This window comes from Geotrypetes seraphini, chromosome 1 (genome assembly GCF_902459505.1).
Source record: "Geotrypetes seraphini chromosome 1, aGeoSer1.1, whole genome shotgun sequence".
NCBI lineage: Eukaryota > Metazoa > Chordata > Amphibia > Gymnophiona > Dermophiidae > Geotrypetes > Geotrypetes seraphini.
The window spans coordinates 359804218-359828213 of NC_047084.1; the positions used below are offsets into that span (position 1 = coordinate 359804218).

At 41.2% G+C, this 23996-nt stretch overlaps 1 protein-coding gene across 6 annotated transcripts in view; it reads right to left on the reverse strand.

The window, feature by feature from the left end:
• Positions 1-23996, reverse strand: part of MAPK10 (mitogen-activated protein kinase 10) — a 225283-nt gene that overhangs the window by 60668 nt on the left and 140619 nt on the right. For 5 of the 6 annotated variants that reach the window (XM_033943490.1, XM_033943409.1, XM_033943245.1 and 2 more), the window contains 3 exons: positions 23747-23885; positions 22198-22363; positions 14466-14537 (listed from right to left, as the gene is read on the reverse strand). In XM_033943490.1, coding sequence (XP_033799381.1) covers positions 14466-14537; positions 22198-22363; positions 23747-23885 — 377 coding nt within the window. The remainder of the gene's footprint in view (positions 1-14465; positions 14538-22197; positions 22364-23746; positions 23886-23996) is intronic. The other variant, XM_033943573.1, reaches the window with a different exon arrangement.

Here is a 23996-nt window from a genome sequence, read left to right on the forward strand (position 1 = left end):
CTTGCAGGTGCACCTTGATGATCTTACAATGAGGTCAGCATTGTGCAGCTGCACACCTCCATTTGCAATGAACTAGAAGCCCCATTCAGGTCTGTTATGAGTTTTATTCTGTTTTTAAGCTTTGCCAAATGAAGTTATGGGCTTTCTTTGCTTTGAAGAATGAGTTGATTGGAGCAAAGTTTAGTGAGAAAGGAGGTGTTATTTGGAGCTTGAAACCTAAAGCTGTGATTTTCATGTGCTGTAATTAGCTAATAACATTACTTCTTTAGGCAGTTTTAAATTCAATATGCTTGTATGGATGTATCCTGTTTATGTGCTGGCTGAATCACAAAATAAAATGCCTGAATTGTATTTAGAAAATCACTTTGGAAACGTCTAAAATCTGCCTAAATCCCATTCAGAGAAACATCTATCTAAAGCCCAAACAAAGCTCAATGGATGACCTAGAGGGGTGCCTAAATAGAATCTATCCTACTAATGTTTTTCTGAAGCCCAAACCATGTCTATTTAAAGCCCAATGCTCAAACAGCTATTCTTTACACTGCTTCAAAGAGCTCATTTTACAATTGCTATAGTTTCCTATGTAGCACAGAGATTAAACTTACCCCCTTCTACACTGATGTTCGCAGTTCAACTCCCAGTCAGTCAGTACCTCTCACTGAAAATGAAATATTATAAATATCCTTTTAAAGATGGCATACTGTGTAACTTTTTTTTGTTTTTACTATGTTAAAGCTTACAATCCTGACATAATGAAGAAAAAGAATATGACAGGGCAGTAAGATCAAGCTTGTGTTGTCTCCTGGCATCTATCCTAGCAGAATTAACCACCTATATTGTGGCTCTGCTGGTGCTGGTTTGTACGATGGCCCCGGTCAGCGCCCAGAATAGCCTGCGTCTCAGGTGCTTCCAGATGATGCTGGAAGTCCTGCTGGTCTCTCAGTCAAAAAAGCAATACAAAAAGGTCAGAAACAATGAGGTTCAAAATAAAGTAAAGTCCCAATTTATTGAGTTCACAGACCCTGAATAGGGTTTAGTTCATTCCTTTCATGAACAAAAGAAAACATGAAAGAATAAAGGGTTGCAAAAATAAACAACCCACACCTTCCGTACAGGTATAACAGGTGAGTAGTCACTTAGTCTGTAATAGCCCAGTCTTAGTTCATCTGTCTTTAACAAGCAGACAGAAAAAAAACAATAGCCCTTTCCTTGAAGACTGAAAGTGCTGCACCCAGGCCTGGATTGAAGCAGGCCTGGCCCCAACCAACTCAGAAGTAGTTGGTGGGGGAGGGGAGTAGCTGAATCTACTTATTCAAATCTGTTTTTAAACAGTATGCCACAAATGGCCCCACAATCCCGCCCTGAGGATCTTCTGTGGATTCTCCCCATGCTAATACCCCTATACAAAGTCCATATTGCAGTTTCACTCAAGTCTAAAAAGGCAAACACAAACAAACACTTCCAAGCAAAATAAACCTGGTTTAAAACTTCCAGGTTTCAGGCACCTTGCAGTGAGAGCCCTGCACTACTCACTGGCTCTAAACAGGTGCAAGCAGGTTTCAACAAAAAAACCAAATTCACAAAAATAAGCACACCAGAAAGTAAAAGGTCTTGCACTTAACTTTCATCCATTACACAGGCTTCTGTATCCATGATAGTATCCATCAATTCCATAGGCTCTGGATCAGCTAGCTGGTTGGCTTCAGAGACAGGGGCTGCTTCCACCATCTCAATGTCCTGGAAGCTCTGAGGTTCAGGAGAGCTATCCTGCGAACATCCTTCCTGGGCTGTCCCAGGGTAAACTGACTGGTTCCTCTTCAGTGCTGCCTCTAGAGCACTGAGGTGACCACGCCCAGTTCTGTGCGGGGGCAGGGCAGCCTGTAGGTTGTGCTGAGCTTTCCTGGGACTTCTAATTAAACCCTGCAGCTGAGAATTAGCTGACCTGGTGGATTTGCTGTGAGGCTGTTCCAGGCTGTTCTCCTCATGCTCCTCACCTCCCCAGGGTTTTGTAAGCTGAGGTTTAAATGTACATTCAGAGCCTTCCTTCTTATGGGTGTTTAATCTGTCACAATGGTTAGCCCTCTTTAAAGCCAGGTTAGGGTTAGGCAGAGCCTTCCCTGGCACAAACCGAGCTTTAGGGCTAGGGTTGTGACAATATGGAACAGTATAATAAAACCAGAATTGCTATTCTTGTATGGCTCATTGTCTAGCACAGGGGTAGGCAATTCTGGTCCTCGAGAGCCGGAGCCAGGTCAGGTTTTCAATATCTCCACAATGAATATGTATGAGATGAATTTGCATGCACTTCCTCCTTGAGATGCAAATCTATCTCATGCATATTTATTGTGGATATCCTGAAAACCTGACCTGGCTCCGGCTCTCCAGGACCGGAATTGCCTACCCCTGGTCTAGCACAGCGGATTAGAATAAAGGTTAGAGTGTTAGCATGTCACATTTTTTCAAGATTCATTCTGATGTTCCCAGATATTATAAATATCCTTTTAAAGATGGTATACTGTGTTTTTATTATCCTTTTAAAGATGGTATACTGTGTTTATATTAGCTTACAATCCTGAAATAACGAAACAGAATCGGTAAAAAATACATTTTTACATATAACTAAATACATTGTAGGGATGTCCACCTGGCATCTAGAAGTAAAAAAAAAAATTGGGGGGAGACGCGTATCTGACGCCTATCTCACATCTAAGTAATGTGGAGTGTGAGTTGTGCTCCACGGACGTCTGAACCACCCAGTTAGGCGTAGTTTGCAGAATCGGGGCCTTAGAGTATAGAAACAAAGCAGCATATTTCTGCTAAGCGATGGCCACAGATTTGGACTTGGAGAATAAGATGTACAGCATCAGCATCTATGAGACAAACTTGGGATTTTTTGTTATATAGAATATTTTGGACCCCTGTTCGTTTGCAAAAGTTGGATAATTTAAAGTCTAATAGATGCTGGCACTGTCATCTTGAAGTAGGGACACTAGATCATCTTTTGTTTTATTGTCCATTGATACTCAATTTTTGGAAGTCAATTTAGAGTAAAATTAATATGGTATTAGGTGGCTCTATTCCATTGTCTTATGACGTGGTTTTATTTGGGACATTGTTGAAACTTAAGAGTCCAATTGACACACATATAAATATACTTATTGTTATGAAAGGGTGGCCATGTAATTGATAACTAGAAACTGGAAAAATTGGGATAGGTTGAATTTTTCTTTTTGGTGGGAAACACTTTGTACTATAGGTATGAAAGGATGATTGCCGAACAATCCAGAAACAGTAAGATGTTCAAAGAGATTTGGAGTCCATTAGAGGCATTTGTCAAATGGCAGAATGATTGAATCCTTAATTCCTGGATTTTCTTAGATTTTTACACATATTCAGGTAGGGAAAGAGGTGAAGGAGGGGGAGGGAATAGATTAATTTGTTTTATTGATTGTAAAAATACAAGTGCTGTTATCTGAAATATCTGAATGTATATTTGTTGAACTTTTTATAAGTTTTGAAAATCAATAAAGATTATTAAAAACAAACAAACACAAAATCAAAAGATAATAATATTTTGAAAGGACGGCAATCCAGTGAAATTGTAGAAAAATGGAATAACTGAAAAGAAAGCAAACTTAAAATATATCAAATATGGGAGGAGCCAAGATGGCTCTATAAGAGGATGCAGGGCAACAAAGCTCCAACACCGACTAAATTTCCTTTAGTTTTAGAACTTTTGTGGCACCTCTGTTAGTGGGAGATGGAGAAGAGAAAAGCAATTACCTCAAATCTGGTTTGGGAACTGATGGACTCTCATATGGTCCCTATGGTACCCACATCGCCTGTGAATACAAGCAGAGATGTGCTCTCTTTGGATGGGTCAGATTTACTTTAAGCTTCAGTGGTGCTTTCCCTCCGCTGCACCCACTGGCTTGTGCAATGATTCCTGGAAGTGCTGCAGTCAAGGTATCAAGTGTAGCAGGAGTTGAACAACTGGAGCATAGGCAGGAAAGCCAAGTTCCAGTAGCATCAGAAGAAATCTCAGTATCTCTGGAAGATATGTGACCCTCCTCCCCCCCCCCTCCCCAGAATATTCTGCTCCTGGGAATGGAGACAAACAGCTTTATGCGGTTGCAGAAGTTGGAATGTTTGCTTCTATACTTTCAGTCCCTCCCCCTAAGAAGCTTCCAACAACCCAAATGTTTAGGCTGAGCCTTGTGGGGGGAAAAGGGTGTTTCTGCAAGACGTCTGGAACTCTGTCCAAGTCTGAAAGTTTTCCTTGGTCTTCTGTTTCTCTGATTTCTGGATTTTTGAGACAAACTGTGTTGAAGCTAGAAAAGCATAATATGAACTTGAAAGTGGTTGGGCAACAGGTAGGAGCTGTGGAAAAAAAAAGCTTCAGCCAAGAAGTCTGGAGTGGCTTTTGTTAAAGAAAGTCTCTCACTGCATTTGAAACTAGCAGTGGGCAATGTTTCACGGTGCAAGGATATTACATTCATTTTCCTAAAATGAGATTGTTAACACCAGCTGTATATCGATTTAGTGCGCGCTAAACACTAACGCGTGAATGTTAGTCTATGGACGTGTTAGCGTGTAGCATGCGCTAATCGGTTAGCGCACCATAGCAAAAGAGGGGGTAAGTCTATAGCCCTCGATGGAGACTGCCCCAACTTTGTTGGTTGGGTCAAAAACTTTTCAGTATTCCCTTGTATACTGATTTATCAAATTCCTGATTTCAGGGTAACCACTAAAGTAGTTCTGTTTGATATGGTATCACAGGAAGATCTGTCCATTCTTCCTTCCACCACATTCTTTTTCCCATATGGTAAATAATACATTTGTGTAAGCCTTGTTTTCTGAAGTTTTCCAAACTTCAAATTACAGTGGTACCTTGGATTACGAGCATAATCCGTTCCAGGAGCATGCTCGTAATCCAAAATGCTCATTTATCAAAGCAAAGTTCCCCATAGACAATAGTGGCAAGATTGGTTCCAGAACCCGGGGTCTGTACCTGTCAGGTGCCGGGTGCTGCAGTGCCATCTCCTCCGTCTGCCTCCTCATCCGCCTCCTCCGTCTGTCATGAATAACAACCCCACAGTGCCGCTTCGGGGGGGGGATGCCTTTAATGTGCCAGCCGCCGGAGAACCCGCAGTGCTGCTTCAGAGGGATGCCTCCTCCATTCACCGGCCAGCCCTCTACGTTGGATGCCCCTTGCATGCTGGAGAGCCCCCACCCGAGCCCACGCAGCCGAGCGCTGCCCCACCCGCAAGCCGCGCACGACACACATGCTTATGATTGACGCTGTGCGCGTCACACGCAACACGCAGGGGGGACGGCACCCAGCCGCGCAGGCCCAAACAGAGGTCCTCCAACCTGCGGAAGGCACCCGATGTGGAAGGCTGGCTGGAAGACGGACGAGGAATCCCCCGAAGTGGTGCTTCCTGGACTGTAAGTGCTCGTTTATCGGGGCAGTGCTCGGTTTGCGAGTCAAAAGTTTGCTGAGTGTTTTGCTCGTCTTGCAAAACACTCGCAAAACGGGTTACTCGCAAACTGAGGTTCCACTGTATCTTTAAAATACACAGACCACAGAACGCGTGCAATTTTCTATTTTTAATCTATATTTTTCCGATGGAATAAAAAAAGTGGAAATCACTGGACTAAGGCCCGGATTCTGTATAGGATGCCAGTCTCAGAAGCCGCCTAAGCGGCTTTTGAGAATCACACATGGGCTTCCTATAGAGAATCGCACAGGTCTTTGACCTGGGGGCCACCGCGCAAGCAGACTGCTGGGCGCGATGGACCACTGGTCTGACCCAGCAGCGGCAATTCTTATGTTCTTATGTCACAGGTCCCTGTCACTGACATCCATGTCACAGGTTTAGTGAAACAATTAACATTTATTTCTTGTTTATTAATAAAACGAGGATTTCAAATGTGTTTTTACTACCAGAGACCACTACACTCATCTCTCACCTGGTGGCAACATTAAGAAGTACATGTCACACACTTTTAAATGTATATATTAGATTTTCCTTTTTCGAGAGAAAAAAATAGTTACCACAACTTATGAATCAACCCTTGTAAAAAAAATATTCTTAGTAATAATCCGTGAATCACACAAGGATGCATCTAGGAAAAAGCAACATCTTAACAGTGAACACTAGATCATCAATACACCCAATGTAAAACTAAACAAGCCAGATTAATACAGATCGATCCTGCACAGTCATTTTCATACACACAAAACACAGATACACCCTTGCCAGGAATGGAATAAATAATCACAAACTAAAAAAGAAATACGTAGACAAAAGTTAAGCCAGACTCTGCATACAATGCAACACCACAGAAACAGAGACACGTCTCCTACTACCGTGCAAAATATAAATATAGCAATTGTAAATTTGCAATAAAAACAAAACAAAACAAACCTGGCAAATAACAAACACTTTACAAATTAATAAACAGAAATAAAACAGAAAATGGAAAATAAGAAAATATCTATCAATTAGATAGATTGGGTTCTTTTTGTGGATTCTCATTGGAAAATTAGTCCGATTGGTGCATTTCTGCACAATCCTGTGGGCCGGATAAAATCATATCATGGGCCAGATGTGGCCTGCGGGCCATAGTTTGGAGAATAAAGTAGAATTGTAGCTGTATTGATAAATGTTTATAAATAGAAAATGGAAATAAGGTAATCTATTTATTGGACTAATTTAAATAAATTTTTTACTAACTTTCAGAGACCAAAACTCCCCTCCTCAGGTCAGGACAGGATACCATAACAGCAGTATATTGTACTGACCTGAGGAAGGAGGGTTTGGCCTCTAATTAAAAGTGTGTTCAAAATATACTGATATTGCATATTATGTTAATACAGTGTTCCCCCGGTCACTCGCGATTCGCTATTCACTGTCCCAGTCATTCGCGGATTTTCTGACCGTGAATGACTGGGCAGGAGAGCACAGCCACAGCGGCAGGAGAGAGCAGCTGGAGCGCCGGTGAGTGAAGGAAATCACTTGCGTTATGCTCCACCCGCCTCTTCCTGCACTAAAGTCAGGCCTCACCAATCAGGAGCTGCATGTCAAAGCAGCTTCTGATTGGTGAAGCCCAACTTTAGTGCAAGAAGAGGCGGGTGGAGCATAACGCGAGTGATTTCCTTCACTTGCTGGCGCTCCGGCTACCCTTTCCTGCCTCTCCTATCTCCTCCGCTAAAACGGTTTTTCAGCATTTGTGGGGGTTCCTGGAACGGAACCCCACGAACATCAGGGATTACTTTATTAATATTATTCACAATTTTATTTAATACTGAATCGTAATTGTATACTTTGCGGTATTCCTTCGCACTTGTTCAGCCTCGATCGAGTGTCAATTTGCAGCTTTGTAGGTAGCTGTGACTAATCTTTAAATTGAATCTGGAAGTTTGTTACTAGTCGTTATAGTTAATTGTCCATAAGAATATGTGCAGTGGTGCAGTGTAATACTCAATTTGTAAATAAATAAATTTATATTTAAAGGTGCGTATTCATTTATTCACATATTTGCTTATACGGAGTTCTCGTGATTTTAATAATTTCATAATTATTTATAAATTTATTCTTTTACAGTTTTAACATGGATGGGAAAAAGAAAAGAAAAGTTGATCATGAATGTCGTGTGTTTAATGAAGAATAGGGTGTAAAATACTTCTTCATACAATCGAAGTCAAAGGCTAAAGCCATATGTCTCATTTGTAAAGACAATGCTGCTGTGTTGAAAGAATACAACATACGCCACCACTATGAATAAAAACATGCTTCAACATTTTTGCAATTTAAAGAAAAGGAGAGTTCAGATAAATTTGAATCATTATGTCATCTGCGTTCTCAGCAAGACTTATTGACAAAAAGAAAACTCAGAAAATGAAGCCTTAACCTTGGTAAGCTCAAGATTGCATATGTGTTGGCTAAAAGGAAAACCATTCATTGACGGCAATATCATCAAAGAATGTATGATGGAAGCAGTGGCTGAATTACGCCCAGAAAAACTTAGGGTTCCTTTTACGAAGGTGCGCTAGCGTTTTTAGTGCACGCAGGAAATTACCGCCCGCTACACCGTGCGCTGCGCTTCTAGAACTGACGCCAGCTCAATGCTGGCGTTAAGGTCTAGCGCAGGGCAATGTAGTGCGCGCTATTCCGCGCGTTAAAGCCCTAGCGCAACTTAGTAAAAGGAGCCCTTAATCTTTTTAAAATGTTAAGTTTTGCACCAAATACTATTGCTCATTGTGTTGAAAATATGGGAAATAGCATTATCCAGCACGTTGTAGGCAAAGCACAATGTTTTAGTCGGTATTCTCTCGCGCTGGATGAATCAACTGATGTTTGTAATACCTCGCAACTCAAAGTATTTTTTTCGTGGCGTCGATGATGAACTTAGGGCTCCTTTTACAAAGGTGCGCTAGCGGTTTTAATGTGCGCTTAGCACGCGCAAAAATGCCACATGCAATAGCCGCTACCGCCTCCTTTTAAGCAGGCGGTAGTTTTTTGGCTAGCGCACGCTATAGCCCGCGCTAATCTTGTGCGTGCGCTAAAAACGCTAGCGCACCTTCGTAAAAGGAGCCCTTAATGTCACACAGGAATTAGTGTCACTTCGCAGCATGCATGGCACTACAACAGGAGAAGGTATCTTCGAAGAAATTCAAAAAACACCAACAGAATATAATTTGGACTGGAATCGTGTGCAGTGTGCGACAGTTGATGGAGGAAAAAACATGTCTAGCATAAAGATGGACAAATCACAAACATCTGTGAGGATGCAGGAATATCAAAATCAATGTTTCTTCACTGTGTTAACAAACAGTAAAAAAAAAAAAGTCCAACAGGGTCTGAAGTGCAAAAATGGCACGCAAGAAGCAAAAAGAAAACTGCAGACCAATATGTACAAGATGCAGGCAATGTTTATTATACCAAATATTTCATGCAGTTAAATGTTACCACCTTATTACAAACCAAGAGACCCGACACGGGTCCGTGTTTCGGATAACACGCCTTCTTCAGGGGTCCATGGTTGACAAGGTTTGTAAAAAACCGCAATAAAATGGTATAAAACAATTGCCTGTTTAAAAGAAGCACAAAAAAATGAGAAAGATTAACCAAAAATCACCAGATCCACAAAAGGATTAATCAACTGAGAAAAAGAACCAATTCAATAGATGATTAGAGTTTAACAAAAAATGAAGGAAGGAATCTCAGAATTGCCACTCCCAGGATCATAAAGTTATCATCCATATATGGAATTGCGGCGTGGGTATCTTTCATTTATCCAAAACCTTCACTTCTTTATGTGACCTACTTTGTCACTAATAAATAATTTTAATAATTAACTACTCATTCGATTTGAATTCTAAAAAGTTTTTGTTATTATTTTTTAATTTTTTGTTATTTTATAAGAACATAAGAATTGCCTCTGCCGGGTCAGACCAGGGGTCCATCGTGCCCGGCAGTCCACTCCCGCGGCGGCCCCCCAGGTCCATGACCTGTAAGTGTTCCCTACCTAACCTAAAACGTCCATACCCTGTTCGCTTAATGTCCTTTAAGGTAAACCTCTATCTGTACCCTGTTATCCCCTTCGCTTCCAGGAAGTCATCCAATCCCTTTTTGAACCCCAGAATTGTACTCTGTCTTATCACCTCTCCGGGAAGCGCATTCCAGGTGTCTACCACCCGTTGAGTGCAAAATAGGATTTTTTGAAAATTGTGCAGGTATCGTTTCAAATGTGCAAATATTGCAAAAATAGCAGTGCAAAATAAGCAATGTAACTTATAGATAACTTATATGTAACTTATATGTAAGGCTACAATCCAGCACTTATCTTTCGACTTGATGTTAGATTATCATGCAGCTACATGTAGTATTCTCGCTGCTAAACCTGTGTATCGATGTCCTATGGGAACCTGTTTCGCCGCCTTGAGGCAGCTTCCTCAGGGTTATTTATATACGGGATTTAACACTAGCTTGAAAGTGTTAAATCCCGTATACAATAAGAATTAGCACTTTTGTGCATATTTCATAATATGCACATTTATTGATTGATTGTGAAGACTGAAGACCCTGCTTATAGCAGAGCCTGCATGGAGTGTTTCAACTTGGTGGAAAAGATAGTGGTCCCGGACTGAGGAAAGAGGATGAGACCTGGAATGGCTCACCGCGTGTACAAAGAGAATTGTATGAGGAGATTGGGGAACATAATGGAAGCATTCTTAAAGTGACTTTATCATAAATAGCTTTGAAAACAGGTTCAGTATTCCAAAAGAGTGACTTGTAAGTAGTTTGTGAATTAAATCTGCAATCAAGTTCAAGTAAAGTTTCAGCTCAATTCCTTTGGTAAGAGATAAAGTAAGGACTGAGTGTGGTTAGTGAACCCGGGGGAGTATCCTCTGGCCTACCAGATGTTATATGGCACTTATGCACAGCTGATTGGCTTTTTAAAGTCATCTCATCAATTTACTCAGCAATTATTTAGATATTGGCTTTACATTATAAGAGAACATTTGCAAAATAGTGCTCCACACTGAGGAAAAGACCCCTGAGGAAGGCCTTATGGCCGAAACACGTACGTGTCAGGTCTCTTCCTCCCCAAAACACCAACCAAGTATTCAGATCCCTGAAATGTAACGTAATCTTATTTGTACTCTAACTGTAATCTATTTGTTATATCGCACAGTAACGTACAGTCAATTTAATATCCAATTTGCAAGTTCTTCCGGAATTAATCCAGCTACCTCTCCTCCCTTGTAACAAAAAAAAACCCAAAACAAAACCAAAACTGTTGTAACTTCACTGGAAATGTCCAGTTAGCTCTTTTGTAATCCGCCTTGAACTGCAAGGTATAGGCGGAATAGAAGTCCCTAATGTAATGTAATGTAATAAAAATATTGCACACCGCTGGTCTCCTCTTTTATTTTCCTTTGTTTTAGCTTGAGGAGGTAGAATCTCCCGTTTGGGTGTATAGTTTGGATGGAGCAGGAGTGGAATTAATGCATCTGCACATTTTTATAAAATACACATGGATGCTCACAGAAGATATATATACATTATACTTGTCCTAGAGCAGGTGTACATTTGTGTGTAAGAATGTGTGCACTCCCTTATATTGCTTTTATAAAACAGAGTGTGATAGAAATGACAACATGGCCTTGTGGCCCCATTGTAACAGGATTATCCTCGGGGAGCTGTAAGACAAGTCTGGAACTTCAGGGTCAGAGAAGAAATCTGGACAAGCCTCAAAAATGGAGGGAACTGTAATTCTCAATAGGCTCAGATGACCCGATTTCCCTCTGATCCGATTCACTAACCTCTGTCCTGATCATCCTCCGATCTATGCATGCAAATGAGGGGGAACGACATTCAAAGGTAGGCAGGCGGTGATTCACTATAAAAAAAACTGCAACACCGACTGGGCTGGCCAATCAACAAACAAGCGACTGCAGGGGGACCAGTCATTCACGTTGTTTCCGACTGCATCTCCTGCTCTCTGCCCCGGACTCTCCTGTTCTCTCTGCCCCGGACTCTCCTGCTCTCTCTGCCTCGAGCACTGCCCTGCTTCTGCCCCGGCCTTCCCCTGCAGTGCGAGCCCGTGGTTTTAACCTGTGGGTTTAAAGCGGATTAAAACTATAGGCTCGCTAAAAAGTTTAAAGTTAAAAAAGAAAAAAAAAAAAGGTTGCTGCTCTTTAAGCATGTGCAGACTATCTACTGATGGTCTGCACATGCGTGGGGATCGCTATAGAGCAATCCAGGCGATCAGTTGGGGGCGTGATTCCGATCACCCTCATTTGCATGAGAGCAATTCGTGAATCAGCCCCCTGGACATGGATCGGATCACTTACGGATCTGATCCGATCCGTGCCCTTAGTGAATCTGGGCCTTAGTGAATAGGGGAAGGAATCATGGGAACCAGGACCAGACATTAGAAAGGGAAAATAAAGCCTCTTACTTGATAAAGTGGCAACTGCCAGGCAGTGGCATGGCAAGGGTAGGAGGCGCCACCACTCTGAATTCTCCTCCTCAGTCATGTCACATGAAGTCCCCAGCCCTATCTGAGTCCATCCCATCTCTCTTACTCACATTAGCCTAGAACTTGGGATATTGCTGAATTTTTTTAAAAAATGGAAATAAATTTCAGTAATTGCATGATGTAGCTTAGTAAAAGGGCCCTTTAGGTTTATTTAGCAGATTTACAGCCTCTTTTACAAAGCCACACTAGTTACTGCGCTGCGCTAATGGCCCCGAAGCCTATAGAGATTTAAAGGGCTTTGGGGCTGTTGCTGCGTGGTGTCACAAGCCCGACTCCCATTACGGCCTTGTGCCAGTTAAGAGCCCCAGAAATCGCCCGGTGAAAATGATTAGAGCTGACCAGTATGTTCCTGCTGGGCAGGAACAGGACCAGCAAGTGCAGGCTGAGTTTAGGCAGGACTCAGTATATAGCCCTGAGAAAACAGTTTGGTTCCTTTAAATCCTCCATCTTGGAAACTGCTGACCAAACAGGGTAGAAGGCAGCCTCAGGTGCAGAAAGCCCTTCCCCTGAGTAGGGCTGGGCGTGGCACAGCAGCTCTTGAGCATTTAGAGAGCTGGCTGTCTCAGAGGAGAGGGCAGTCAAAGGAAGCTCTCATGTTGGAAGAGCCTGCAACTCCTCCAGAGCCCGGTGATGTGGAAATGATGAACCCAGAGTCAGAAGAAGCAGCCCTGATAAACCAGGAACCTGAGGAAATGGACTGGAGTGCTTTGCCAGAATTTGTGCTTGCTGAAGAGATGGAAGTAAGATGATTGAATTGTGGGCTTGTTTTTGAAAAGTTTTCTTTTTTGTGAACTTTTTGGGTTTTTGGATGTTTGACTGCTGGGTCAATAATTTAACTACTGTGATGTTTTGAAGGAATTCACTGCTGAATAAGTGAATTCCCTGTGTATGCTAGCAGAGGGAAGTGGGCTAGTAAGTTATTCTGCTTGTTTGGAGGTTGTTGGTTTTTTTTTGAGCCAAGATGGCTACTGCAAGCTGAGGCTTGGCTGCAGTGAGGAAATACTTGCAGTGTCCTTCTTAGAGCTGGAAAACCCTGAAGGCTGGGGCAGGATCTGCCCAACATCTGTGTGGAAGGATTTGAGGGTTCATTTTGCTCCTTATCCTGATAAGGAGCCATTTTTGGCAAATCCGCCAACCTTCTACTCTGGAACTCTGAGGAGAAGGGAAGAACTAGGACATTGCAGTGTGATGATTTTTTTTTTCTGTTTGCATTGAGAAACTGAATTAAGTTTTGCTGCAGTACTGCTACAAGGAAGTAAGACTTACCTGGGACATAAGATGAACAGCTTTGAGTATTAATTAGACCAGGCTGATGAGTGCAGCATTATTGAACTGTCAGTTGATGTTACTGTTATTTTTGCACTTTTGTTTTTATCCTTGCATTCTTTTTTTTTGGTCCTGACTGGATAATAAATAAATTTAAGTTTATTCTTTTGATACTTACCTGCGAGAGGCCATTCTGCTCAGTGTGCACAGTGTAAGCTATCCACCAAAGGACTTCCTCCCGTTTGAGGAACCACGCCGGGGCTATTTAGTGGTTGTGTGCCGGTCCCTGCTATGCCCTAAGGGACGGCCACGCTACAGCAGCAGCCGCTAGAGCGGCTTTGTGAAAGAGGCCGTTAATTTTAAACACATGACTTATCCATTCAGCCTCTCCAGAATAGCAGCCCCTTATTCTATGTATAAAATTTGGCCAGCATATCTTGTCCCTAGTCAGCTGTCTAGTAAAATATACATTTTGCTACTAGTAAAAATAATCTATTATTTATGAACCTACCTGTTCATTTTTACTTACATACTTGCTGTTCAGTTGCCGATTGTTGTCCCTTTTTTTTCAGCCTGTAACATCAAAACCGACTAAGGAGGACATTTTAGTAAATAACAGGTTTACGTGAATAAATGATACAACCCATCTTCATACTGATTTTAAATAAATTGCTAATTTACACATGCATGCGTATAATTTTTAAAGAAGGCATGTTTTGGGCTTGGTTTAGGCGAGCTTAAAAAGGATACTGGCGTTTTATAATTAGCAAAGGAAATGAATGTCTATGACATAAAAGATTCAGCTGCATACTCACGTGGGCCTGGTATTTGGAGGAGCTTTTGAGTGTCACCTTGGACATCAAATTTTGTAAAAACTTGCATTTATGCATGTTCCTAAGCAGGTTGCAAAATTGCCATCTACATGCGAATGTACTGGCATTTACACACTGAAATTTCTGAGTGATTCCACTCCATTTCGACCATGTCTTTTTGTTTAATTATTGTTTAAACATGTTGCAAAATACACGTTTTCTGCATGACCTAAGAGTTATATTTCCTAGAAGACCTATGAAAACTCACACTTGTCATGTTTAAATAGATGAAAAATAAAACAAATGAAGCTGCAGCAAATGGAACAAGGATACAGTCCCTTCCTGGAAATAGGATTTTGTGGCGAACCATTTCTCCCATAATGCATCCCACAGACCATATATCCACTAGAACAGCAAAGGGAGGAAAACAAAAATGCAGAGTGGAAAAAAAAACCCTCAAAGGTTAATTACACAGCTCATTCTAAAAAGGATTAAAAAACAAAGTTGGTCAGAAAAGTAGAATATGGTAAATCTCTTTTTAAAAAAGCAGTATTAAAATTAACAGCTATTACCTTGGTTGTATTTGTAAACAGAGAGCATGAGAGTTAGTGAAAATTAGAGCTTTTATTTGGATTCCCCCAAATATATGTTTCTGTTTTTTAAAGTACCCTTTGTCAGCAATTAGACATGAACAGCTGAATTTATTTTTAACCATAGTAGTTAATGAAAGAATAATTATGTCAGTATTACCGAACATCAAACATAAAAGTAAACACATAGGGCTCCTTTTACTAAGCTGCGATAGCGGTTTTAGCGCGCACTAGACCTTAACGCCAGCATTGAGCTGGCGTTAGTTCTAGCTGCATAGCGTGGGTTTAGTGCGCGGTAAAATCCTGCGTGTGCTAAAAACGCTATCGCAGCTTAGTAAAAGGAGCCCATAATTAAAACTCATTAAATATGTAGACTATTTTATTAATGTAGATTTTTTTTCCAAACATATGCATGCAATAGCTATACTTAGGGTTACCAGATTTTAGTGAAATAAAATCCAGGCCCATAGCCCCTCCCCCAGGCCCACCCAGTTCCACCATGTTATGCCCATGCCATGCGCGGCTGCAGCAGATGCAACGCGATATCACATCACACATGCGCAGATGCCCTCCCGGCGCAGTTCCAAAGAAGAAGCTTTTCAAAACCCGGACAAAGTGCTGGGTTTTGAAAAGCTGTCCGGACGCCCGGACATTCCCTCTAAAACAGGGGTCTCAAAGTTCCTCCTTGAGGGCCGCAATCCAGTCGGGTTTTCAGGATTTCCCCAATGAATATGCGTGAGATCTAAGCGCATGCTCTGCTTTCAATGCATATTCATTGGGGAAATCCTGAAAACCTGACTGGATTCCGGTCCTCGAGGACCGGAGTTGCCCATGTCTGGTCTAGGTGGAGTGGGAAGCAAAAATGCTTTTTCTATTGACAAGTAGGTAAGTCTGCCATGTAAATGGGTAGCTCCCAAGCTTAGGGCTGCTCAGTCTTAAACTGTCATAAAAGGCAACTCTGTAAGATAGCATGTAATTTTAGACACCTATAGTGCATGCATGTTACAAAACAGTAGCACTATGATTGGCACCAATAATTGAAAACTACACACAAGTGCTAGGTGCTGTTCTGGGAAACAAAAGTCACTTAAGGTTCCTTTTACTAAGCTGTGCTAAAAAATGGCCCTAACGTGCTCTTAGGTGTATCTTTCCCACACACTAAGGCCATTTTTAGCACTGCTGGAGAATGGCTTATTTTCCATTTTCTGAATTAATGCGAGGACTAGATATCTGCTTTACAAGAGCCCCCAGATTCTATAAAGGTTGCCCAAATTTGGATGTGTATCCCAGATCTGTGTGCAAACTTAGGGCTCCTTTTACTAAGGTGCGCTAGCGTTTTTAGTGCACGCAGGAAATTACCGCGCGCTACGCTTCTAGAACTAACGCCAACTCAATGCTGGCGTTAAGGTGTAGCACGCGCTATTCCGTGCATTAAAGCCCTAACGCGGCTTAGTAAAAGGAGCCCTTAATTAATCATCAGTTTTGATGTTAATTGTCACTAATTAGGACTTATGTGCAGATCTGCCTATGCACTATTCTGTAACACTCACTAACTGTGTAAATATATAGCCACCGTTATTCAACAATGCTGTAGATTTTAAACAGATCCACAAAAGGTTAATCAACTGGTGGATTAAAGTCCTTTAATTAAATGCAGGAAAGAATCTCAGAATTGCCACTCCAAGGATCATAATAATATTATCCCTATAAGGAATTGTAGCATGGGTATCTTTCATCGATCCAAAACCTTCATATATCAATGTGACCTAATTTGACACTTTGTTGAGTTTGTAACTACACTACTCAATCATAAATTTAACTTATTTCCCTTTTTTTTTGAAAATTTTTTTGAATTTTTATCTTTTTTTTTTAAACTGTGCAAATAGCTTTATTCACTTGTGCAAATTGCAATAATCAAAGCTGTGCAAAATCGCATTAACTTATGTATAAAACATTAGTTAAAGCTTTATCTTGGCACTTATCTTTCAACTTAGTTTATGTTAGATGTACTGCCACTTTTGCCCCATGTATCGTGTGCAACGGGAACCCGTTTCGCCGCTGAGAAGCGGCTTCCTCAGGGTTTATGATACGGGTTTTAGCGTTAGTTGGCCTACACTGTGTCAGTTATTCCATCAATCTGGACAGATTGTCATAAACTGGAATACAATTTATTCAGGCAGTCCGACTCTACATGTCAGGTGAAGAATGCAATGGACAAAACGAGTAGAACAAGATTAAAAAAAGATACTTTTATAACACAAACTAATCAGTTTTTCATACAGATGCCAACATTGATCTAATGATAATTGACCAGAATGTTGAACTAACCAAACTTGCTAATTCTGTAGTGCCTTATAAGTTAATTAAACCCAAAGCTATTTCATCCTCATGGAACACTGTTTCACGGGCAGACAAAAAGAACTCAAATTCTTCTGGACTAGGCAGCGACAATTAAAATGGATTGAATGTATCAAAGTTTATACATCGGTTATTAGTTCAACTACAAAATCTTATTACTCTGAAAAAATCGTAAGGGGACTAACAATTCTCGTTCCCTGTTTCAAATTCTACATTTCATATTCAAAGATCCCTCTATGGATAACGATCAGTCTTGCACAACAGCCACTAAATTAGCTAATTACTTTAAACAAAACAATTCTACTATAAGACTGCAGTTACTAACAGTTCAGTCTTTGTCAAAATTCTAATGAATTCACTACTAGCTGGTTTAAAGCTCTTCCGGTTGATCGTTTTGGGTGCAGTTTCTCAGACATTGACTGATAGTCTTTTAAAGATTGTATACGTAAGTTTGGTAGGGGTCACTCATAAGAATTGCCACTGCTGGGTCAGACCAATGGTCCATCGTGCCCAGCAGTCCACTCACATGGCAGCCCTTAGGTCAAAGACCAGTGCCCTAACTGAGATTAGCCTTACCTGCATACATTCCGGTTCAGCAGGAACTTGTCTAACTTTGTCTTGAATCCCTAGAGGGTGTTTTCCCCTACAACAACCTTCGGAAAAGCGTTCCAGTTTTCTACCACTCTCTGGGTGAAGAAGAACTTCCTTACATTTGCACAGAATCTATCCCCTATTAGCTTTAGAGTGCCCTCTCATTCTCCCTACCTTGGAGAGGGTGAACAATCTGTCTTTATCTACTAATTCTATTCCCTTCATTATCTTGAATGCTTCGATCATGTCCCCTTTCAGTCTCCTCTTTTCAAGAGAGAAGAGGCCCTCATAATCTCTCGCTATACGGCAACTCCTCCAGCCCCTTAACCATTTTAGTCACTCTTCTCTGGACTCTTGAGTAGTACTGTGTCATAAGAACATCAGCAATGCCTCTGCTGGGTCAGACCTGAGGTCCATTATGCCCAGCAGCCCGCTCACACGGTGGCCCAACAGGTCCAGGACCTGTGCAGTGATCCTCTATTTACACCCTTCTATTCCCCTTTCCAGCAGGAAAGTGTCCAATCCTTTCTTAAACCCCAATACCGTACTCTGCCCTATTACGTCCTCTGGAAGCGCATTCCACATGTCCACCACACGCTGGGTAAAGAAGAACTTCCTAGCATTTGTTTTGAATCTGTCCCCTTTCAGTTTTTCGGAATGCCCTCTTGTTCTTATATTTTTTGAAAGTTTGAAGAATCTGTCCCTCTCTACTCTCTCTATGCCCCTCATGATCTTATAAGTCTCTATCATATCCCCTCTAAGTCTCCTCTTCTCCAGGGAAAAGAGACCCAGTTTCTCCAATCTCCTTCTTCATATACGGCGACTAGTGCTGGATGCAGTATTCCAGGTGAGGGCATACCATGGCCCAGTACAGCGGCATGATAACCTTCTCCAATCTGTTCGTGATCCCCTTCTTAATCATTCCTAGCATTCTGTTCGCCCTTTTCGTCGCCGCCACACATTGCACGGACAGCTTCATCAACTTGTCGACTAGTACTCCCAAGTCTCTTTCCTGGGGGGTCTCTCCAAGTACCGCACCTTTGGGAAAATTAACTGCCCACCCCTACATTAGAAGGATGGGGAAAGGGAACACTTGATTTCTCTTGGCAGCTCTGGTATTGAGAGGGGTTATGGTCAGGGACTAAACTGAAGGGGAATGGTTAGTAGCACTGTTCCAATTCCCCATTATATCCCACAAGAGTTAGAAATGGGCACTGGGCTATGTGAGCCTAAAAAAGTAGCAGTAGGAAGAGGTGGAAGGAGACAAAGTTGGAGGGAGGGGTAGAGTTGGAGGACAAAGTTGGAGGGAGGGGTAGAAGGAACATATTGTCTCTCAAACTCTGTTTTTTGGTTTGGCTCTCTGGCATTCCTCGTGTTTAATTGCTAAATCCTTGTTCTTGGCTCTTAGTTAAACTCTGCAGCCAGAGGAGAAAGGAAATCCAAGATGGCGTCAGCCCCGGGACGGCGTCTCTGACTACAATCTACAGAGCAGTCCAATTTTGTTCTTAAAAATTCTAATGCCGCATTCGAAGCATAAGGGGACGATCCGGACCGATTCCCCTGCACTCCAGAGTTCAACCCCTACTCAATGCTCTATTTTGGACTTCACAACTGTACCTGTGAGTTCCAGACCAAATGTCGGAGGGATGTCTAGCATTTCTTCGGGAGGAAGAGGAGCCAAGGTATCGGAATGGGAGATTTCTCTCTCCCCTCCAGCAGCTGTGCCTCCACCACGCTCAAACTACCCTGCAGCTGAGTTGAGGAAGCCCCACAAACTTTCTCTCATGAGGGAGACCTCAATTGCAGAGGATGAAGCAGTGGAAGTCTCAGTTGACCAACGGGATTTGGAAAGGAAGGTGGTTACCTTCCCCCAATAGGATCATCTTCGGTGGTTACACTAGAGAGCATATGAAATGCTCTCTTGAAACTCAACTCTTCAGTTGATAAATCTTCTCAGGAACTAACAACACTTGTGAGTACTGTTAATTCCTTATCTGAAAATTTTGAAGGAACTATGCAGCAATTAACTTCAGAGGTTAAGCAGGTGAAAGAAAAAGTTGAAGATCTCCAATCTTTATCCTCAGGATTGGTTAAAGATAAAATTATTCTTAATAGAAAAATAGAACAATTGGAAAATTATAACCGCAGGCTCAATTTTGTTTGTTAAATTTTCCAAAATCATTAGGAGTGACTCCCATGGAAATGTTTAGAAAATTTTGACTGAAATTTTCAGCTATTCCTCTGACTGTATTCCACCAGTCAATCGTATTTACTATATTCTTGTAAAAAAGGTCATGGGAGCCACACCGGAAGAAGTTGTCCAGAATCCATCAGAACTTGTTTTGACGCTTACAGATTTCTTGAGACCTCAATAACTGAGGCTTCAGAGCATGCTATGTTAATTGTTTCCTTTGTTTCTGAGCAGGACATGTCTGCTTTACTTAGACAATACTTTCGTAACCCTCAAGTACTATTCTTGTGGAAAAAAGTTTGGATTTACCCAGATGCTACTAGACAGATCCAAGAGCGCAGGAAATTATTTCTTGCTAAGAGAGTTGAAGTTGTAAATCTGGGTGGGAGTTTTCTTTTAGCTTACCCCTGCAAGTGCATTATTAAGTATTTGGGGTCAAAGTATGGTTTTTTTCACCTGAACAACTATGTGTTTTCATAGATATGAAGAAATTGTCGACAGGGAGTTTAGTATTTATAACACAGCAATGTAAACTCTTGGAATTTTCTGTTAAGCCAATACCTATATGTTTGCTTTAGAGCAGGGGTGTCAGAGTCCCTCCTCGAGGGCCACAATCCAGTCGGGTTTTCAGGATTCCCCAATGAATATGCATGACATCTATTTGCATGCACTGCTTTCATGGTATGCTAATAGATCTCATGCGGCCCTCGAGGAGGGACTTTGACACCCCTGCCTTAGAGGGTTCTCTTCACCATTTTTTATTCCTTTCTCTAGTTGGACTTATTGTGGTCTAAGGAAGATATTTCTTTTTGCTACTTATGTTTAAATATACCTCATTTTGATTTTTCCTTCTGTATTTCTTTTACAAGAATTATCTTGTACATTATTTGTAAATTCAATAAACAAATAAATAAAATTTTAAAAAAACCTCTGCAGCCATCTCCCAGATCTCAACTCGATTTCCTGAGCTGGACGATTGTTCCTTAGCCACTGTAACAATATCATGTAGGCAGCCCAAACATAGTGGCTTAGTATGAGTGCATACTTCTATGCCCTGGGCTACTGGAATATGCTTTCCCACTCAATATGTAATCTCTGAGGTTTCAAACTGTGATCACCCTCATCGTTTTTCCATCTTTACTTAATACACTAGATACTCCTGAACACAATGATCTCATAATCTCCTCCCCAAACCAAAACCCTACCCACATATCGATGGACATCTTCCCTCTACTACACCCCTCCCCCCATCCCCATCACCACTACCATCCTCAGAACTTACCAGGAGGTGATCCATGTTAGTGTAGTGGACAATAACAAAGTCTGCTTGTAATAAGTTCACTTATATTATGTTTCTGGGCCAGTTATATTCCTTGAGTACAAAATGGAAGGTAGGATTTGAGTTGATCAAAATCAACTAATTCTGTAGCTCTTTTTTTTTTTTTTTAACCGAGTTTCCACAGAGTTCATAATGAGAGATGGGGTGGTGGTGAAATAGAGGTTTTATTTTCTTTCTTACTGTGGCCTTATGATTCCTTCTCACTTACCAGATGAGGAAACTGGATTCTGAGATTGTTTTGCAACGTTTTTCAAAAAAAGAACCAATAGAATGCAACAGCAAGACTTATTTGTGGAGGATCGCGATACGAACACATGACACCAATTCTGAAGCGAATTACATTGGTTGCCATTTTGGCAGAGAATTGAGTTTAAGGTCTTACTGTTGGTGTGGTCTTACTGAGCAACAATATGGGTTCCTTTTATTAAGCCGCACTAGCGGGGTTAATGCGCACGACTTTTCATCACGCGCTAACCCCCGCACTGGCCTAAAAACTACCACCTGCTCAAGAGGAGGTGGTAGCGGCTAGCATGGACAGTGGTTTAGCGTGCGGTATTACGCAGGTTAAATTGCTAGCGCGCCTTTGTAAAAGGAGCCCTATATCTGTAATTACTGCAACTAATCTGAAATTGTACCAGCCATCCAGAGCTTTGAGATCAACGACTCAAGCAAAATTACATGTGCCATCTTTTAAAACAGTGAGATTGGAGCATTATCTCTCATCAATCTTTTCCATCATGGGCCCAAAGCTCTGGAATGCATTACTGTTTCCCCTACAAACACTGCAGAACATGAAGGATTTAAGAGATGTTTTAGAACCTTACTGTTTCAGCAAGCGAACAGGGTGCGTTGAACATAACAAACAGAATTAATATGATGCCGAGTTACTTATGTACATGAACGATGCCTGAGAAAATCCTTCTCCCATAAATGTTTAGGTAAAAATCCATTCCTGGCTGTTCCAATTTGTTAGTTAATAAGACGCTGCAGTCCTACCGTTCTCCTTGTATCCCATTCCCAGGATAACTTCTGGCGCTCTGTAATAACGCGTCACTACATAAGGAGTCATCATAAAACTAGTGCCTGCCGTCCTGGCCAGTCCAAAGTCTAAGATCTTCAATGTGCAGTCTGACTTTACTACAATATTACTGGGTTTTAAATCCTGCAAAAAAGGAAGTTAAAAATATGTCAAAATGAGGTACTAGATTTATGCTTCAAATATACTGTACCATTAAGATTGTCCAGAAAAACCTAAAGTTGGAAAAACTGTGCAAATTGAAGTTTTTCCCACAAAACTGATTGTGCCTGATCAGAAAATTATTTTTAAAAATTATTTAAAGCTCATCCTGGGGTCCTTCAAAGCCACTGATACTGATTACATAAAGCTCTATTTTTCTTAAAGTTTGCTAATATTTTTCCATAATTGAGCAAATATACATTGGTAAAAAGACAATTCTCCTTCCTCCCTTTTATAAAACTGTAGCGTGTTTTTTTAGCGCCAGCCATGGCGGTAACAGCGCCGATGCTCGGGAATTCTATGAGCATTGGAGCTATTACCGCCAAGGCCGACACTAAAAACTGTGCTATGGTTTTGTAAAAGGGGGGAGGGTATGCAAAAAAATCTTGCAATATTTTATTAAATGAACCTTCCAATATCTGCATTTTATTGTGGAAAATAACAGAAATTTAACATACTTCCCTAATAGCTAAACACATACACTTTGTATCATCTACCAATGGTGTTGCAAACACTCAAGCATTCAATGTCTTCTTGAGTTAGTCAGGATAAAGCCTACGATGCTGGTCAACTCCTTGCAACAAGGCCTCAAGCTGTACTGAATGCATTGAGTTAGTGTACTAATACAGTACATTGATAAAATGTCTTTTTATCAATGTATCACTGCTGAGTGTGAAAACATAAAAATTATAGCTGTAATATCAAGAAATTTGCTCCATTAAGCAAAAATAATAGCAAATGTTAAGAAAAAAAATTGAGCTTTATATAATAAGTGGCTTTGAGAGACCCCAGGATGGGCTTTAAAACATTTTTTTTTTTCTGATCCAGCACAATCAAATTCTTAGGAAAAACTTCAATTTGCACAGTTTTTCATCTTTAGGTCCCCTTTTATCAAGCTGGTATTTTATCGTCCGCCACTGCAGTAAAAACTCCAACACTCATAGGAATTCCATGAGCGTCAAAGCTTTTACCACAGTGGTCAGTGATTTTAAAAAAAACCTAACGCAGCTTGATAAAGGGGGGCCTTAGGATTTTCTGGACAGCCCTAGTATATTATCATTATATTCTGAAAGACTTGACAACATTTTGTCCTTAAACTGTTTGCAAGCACATTTACTGTCCTTGACAATTGCTGAGGAAACAAGAAATCCAGCGTTATATCTAAAAATATAAGCGAGAGCAGTATATCTAACTACCTGGAGTTTGCAGGTTAGGCGATTAATTACAGGATCTTAAATAAACAACCCTGGGAACATTTCCTTCAGAAAAAGTAACAATGGACAGTCCTCAAACCTGGCATCCCCCTACCCTGTGAATGATGCCAGCAGAGTGAAGGTGCTTGATGCCACATAGCATTTGGTACAGCAAGTAAGACATTCGCTCATGGTCTAGCTCCATCTGAATAACCTGACACAAGTTGGCATCCATTAACTCCATCACCAGGTACCTGGAAAAGAAACAACATTGCACAATTAGCAGTGGCTCATGTGCAGTTTCTATCCGCTTTTAACTTTCAAAATTTTCAAAACCCGAGTCAAAACCATTGCAGTAATGCTTT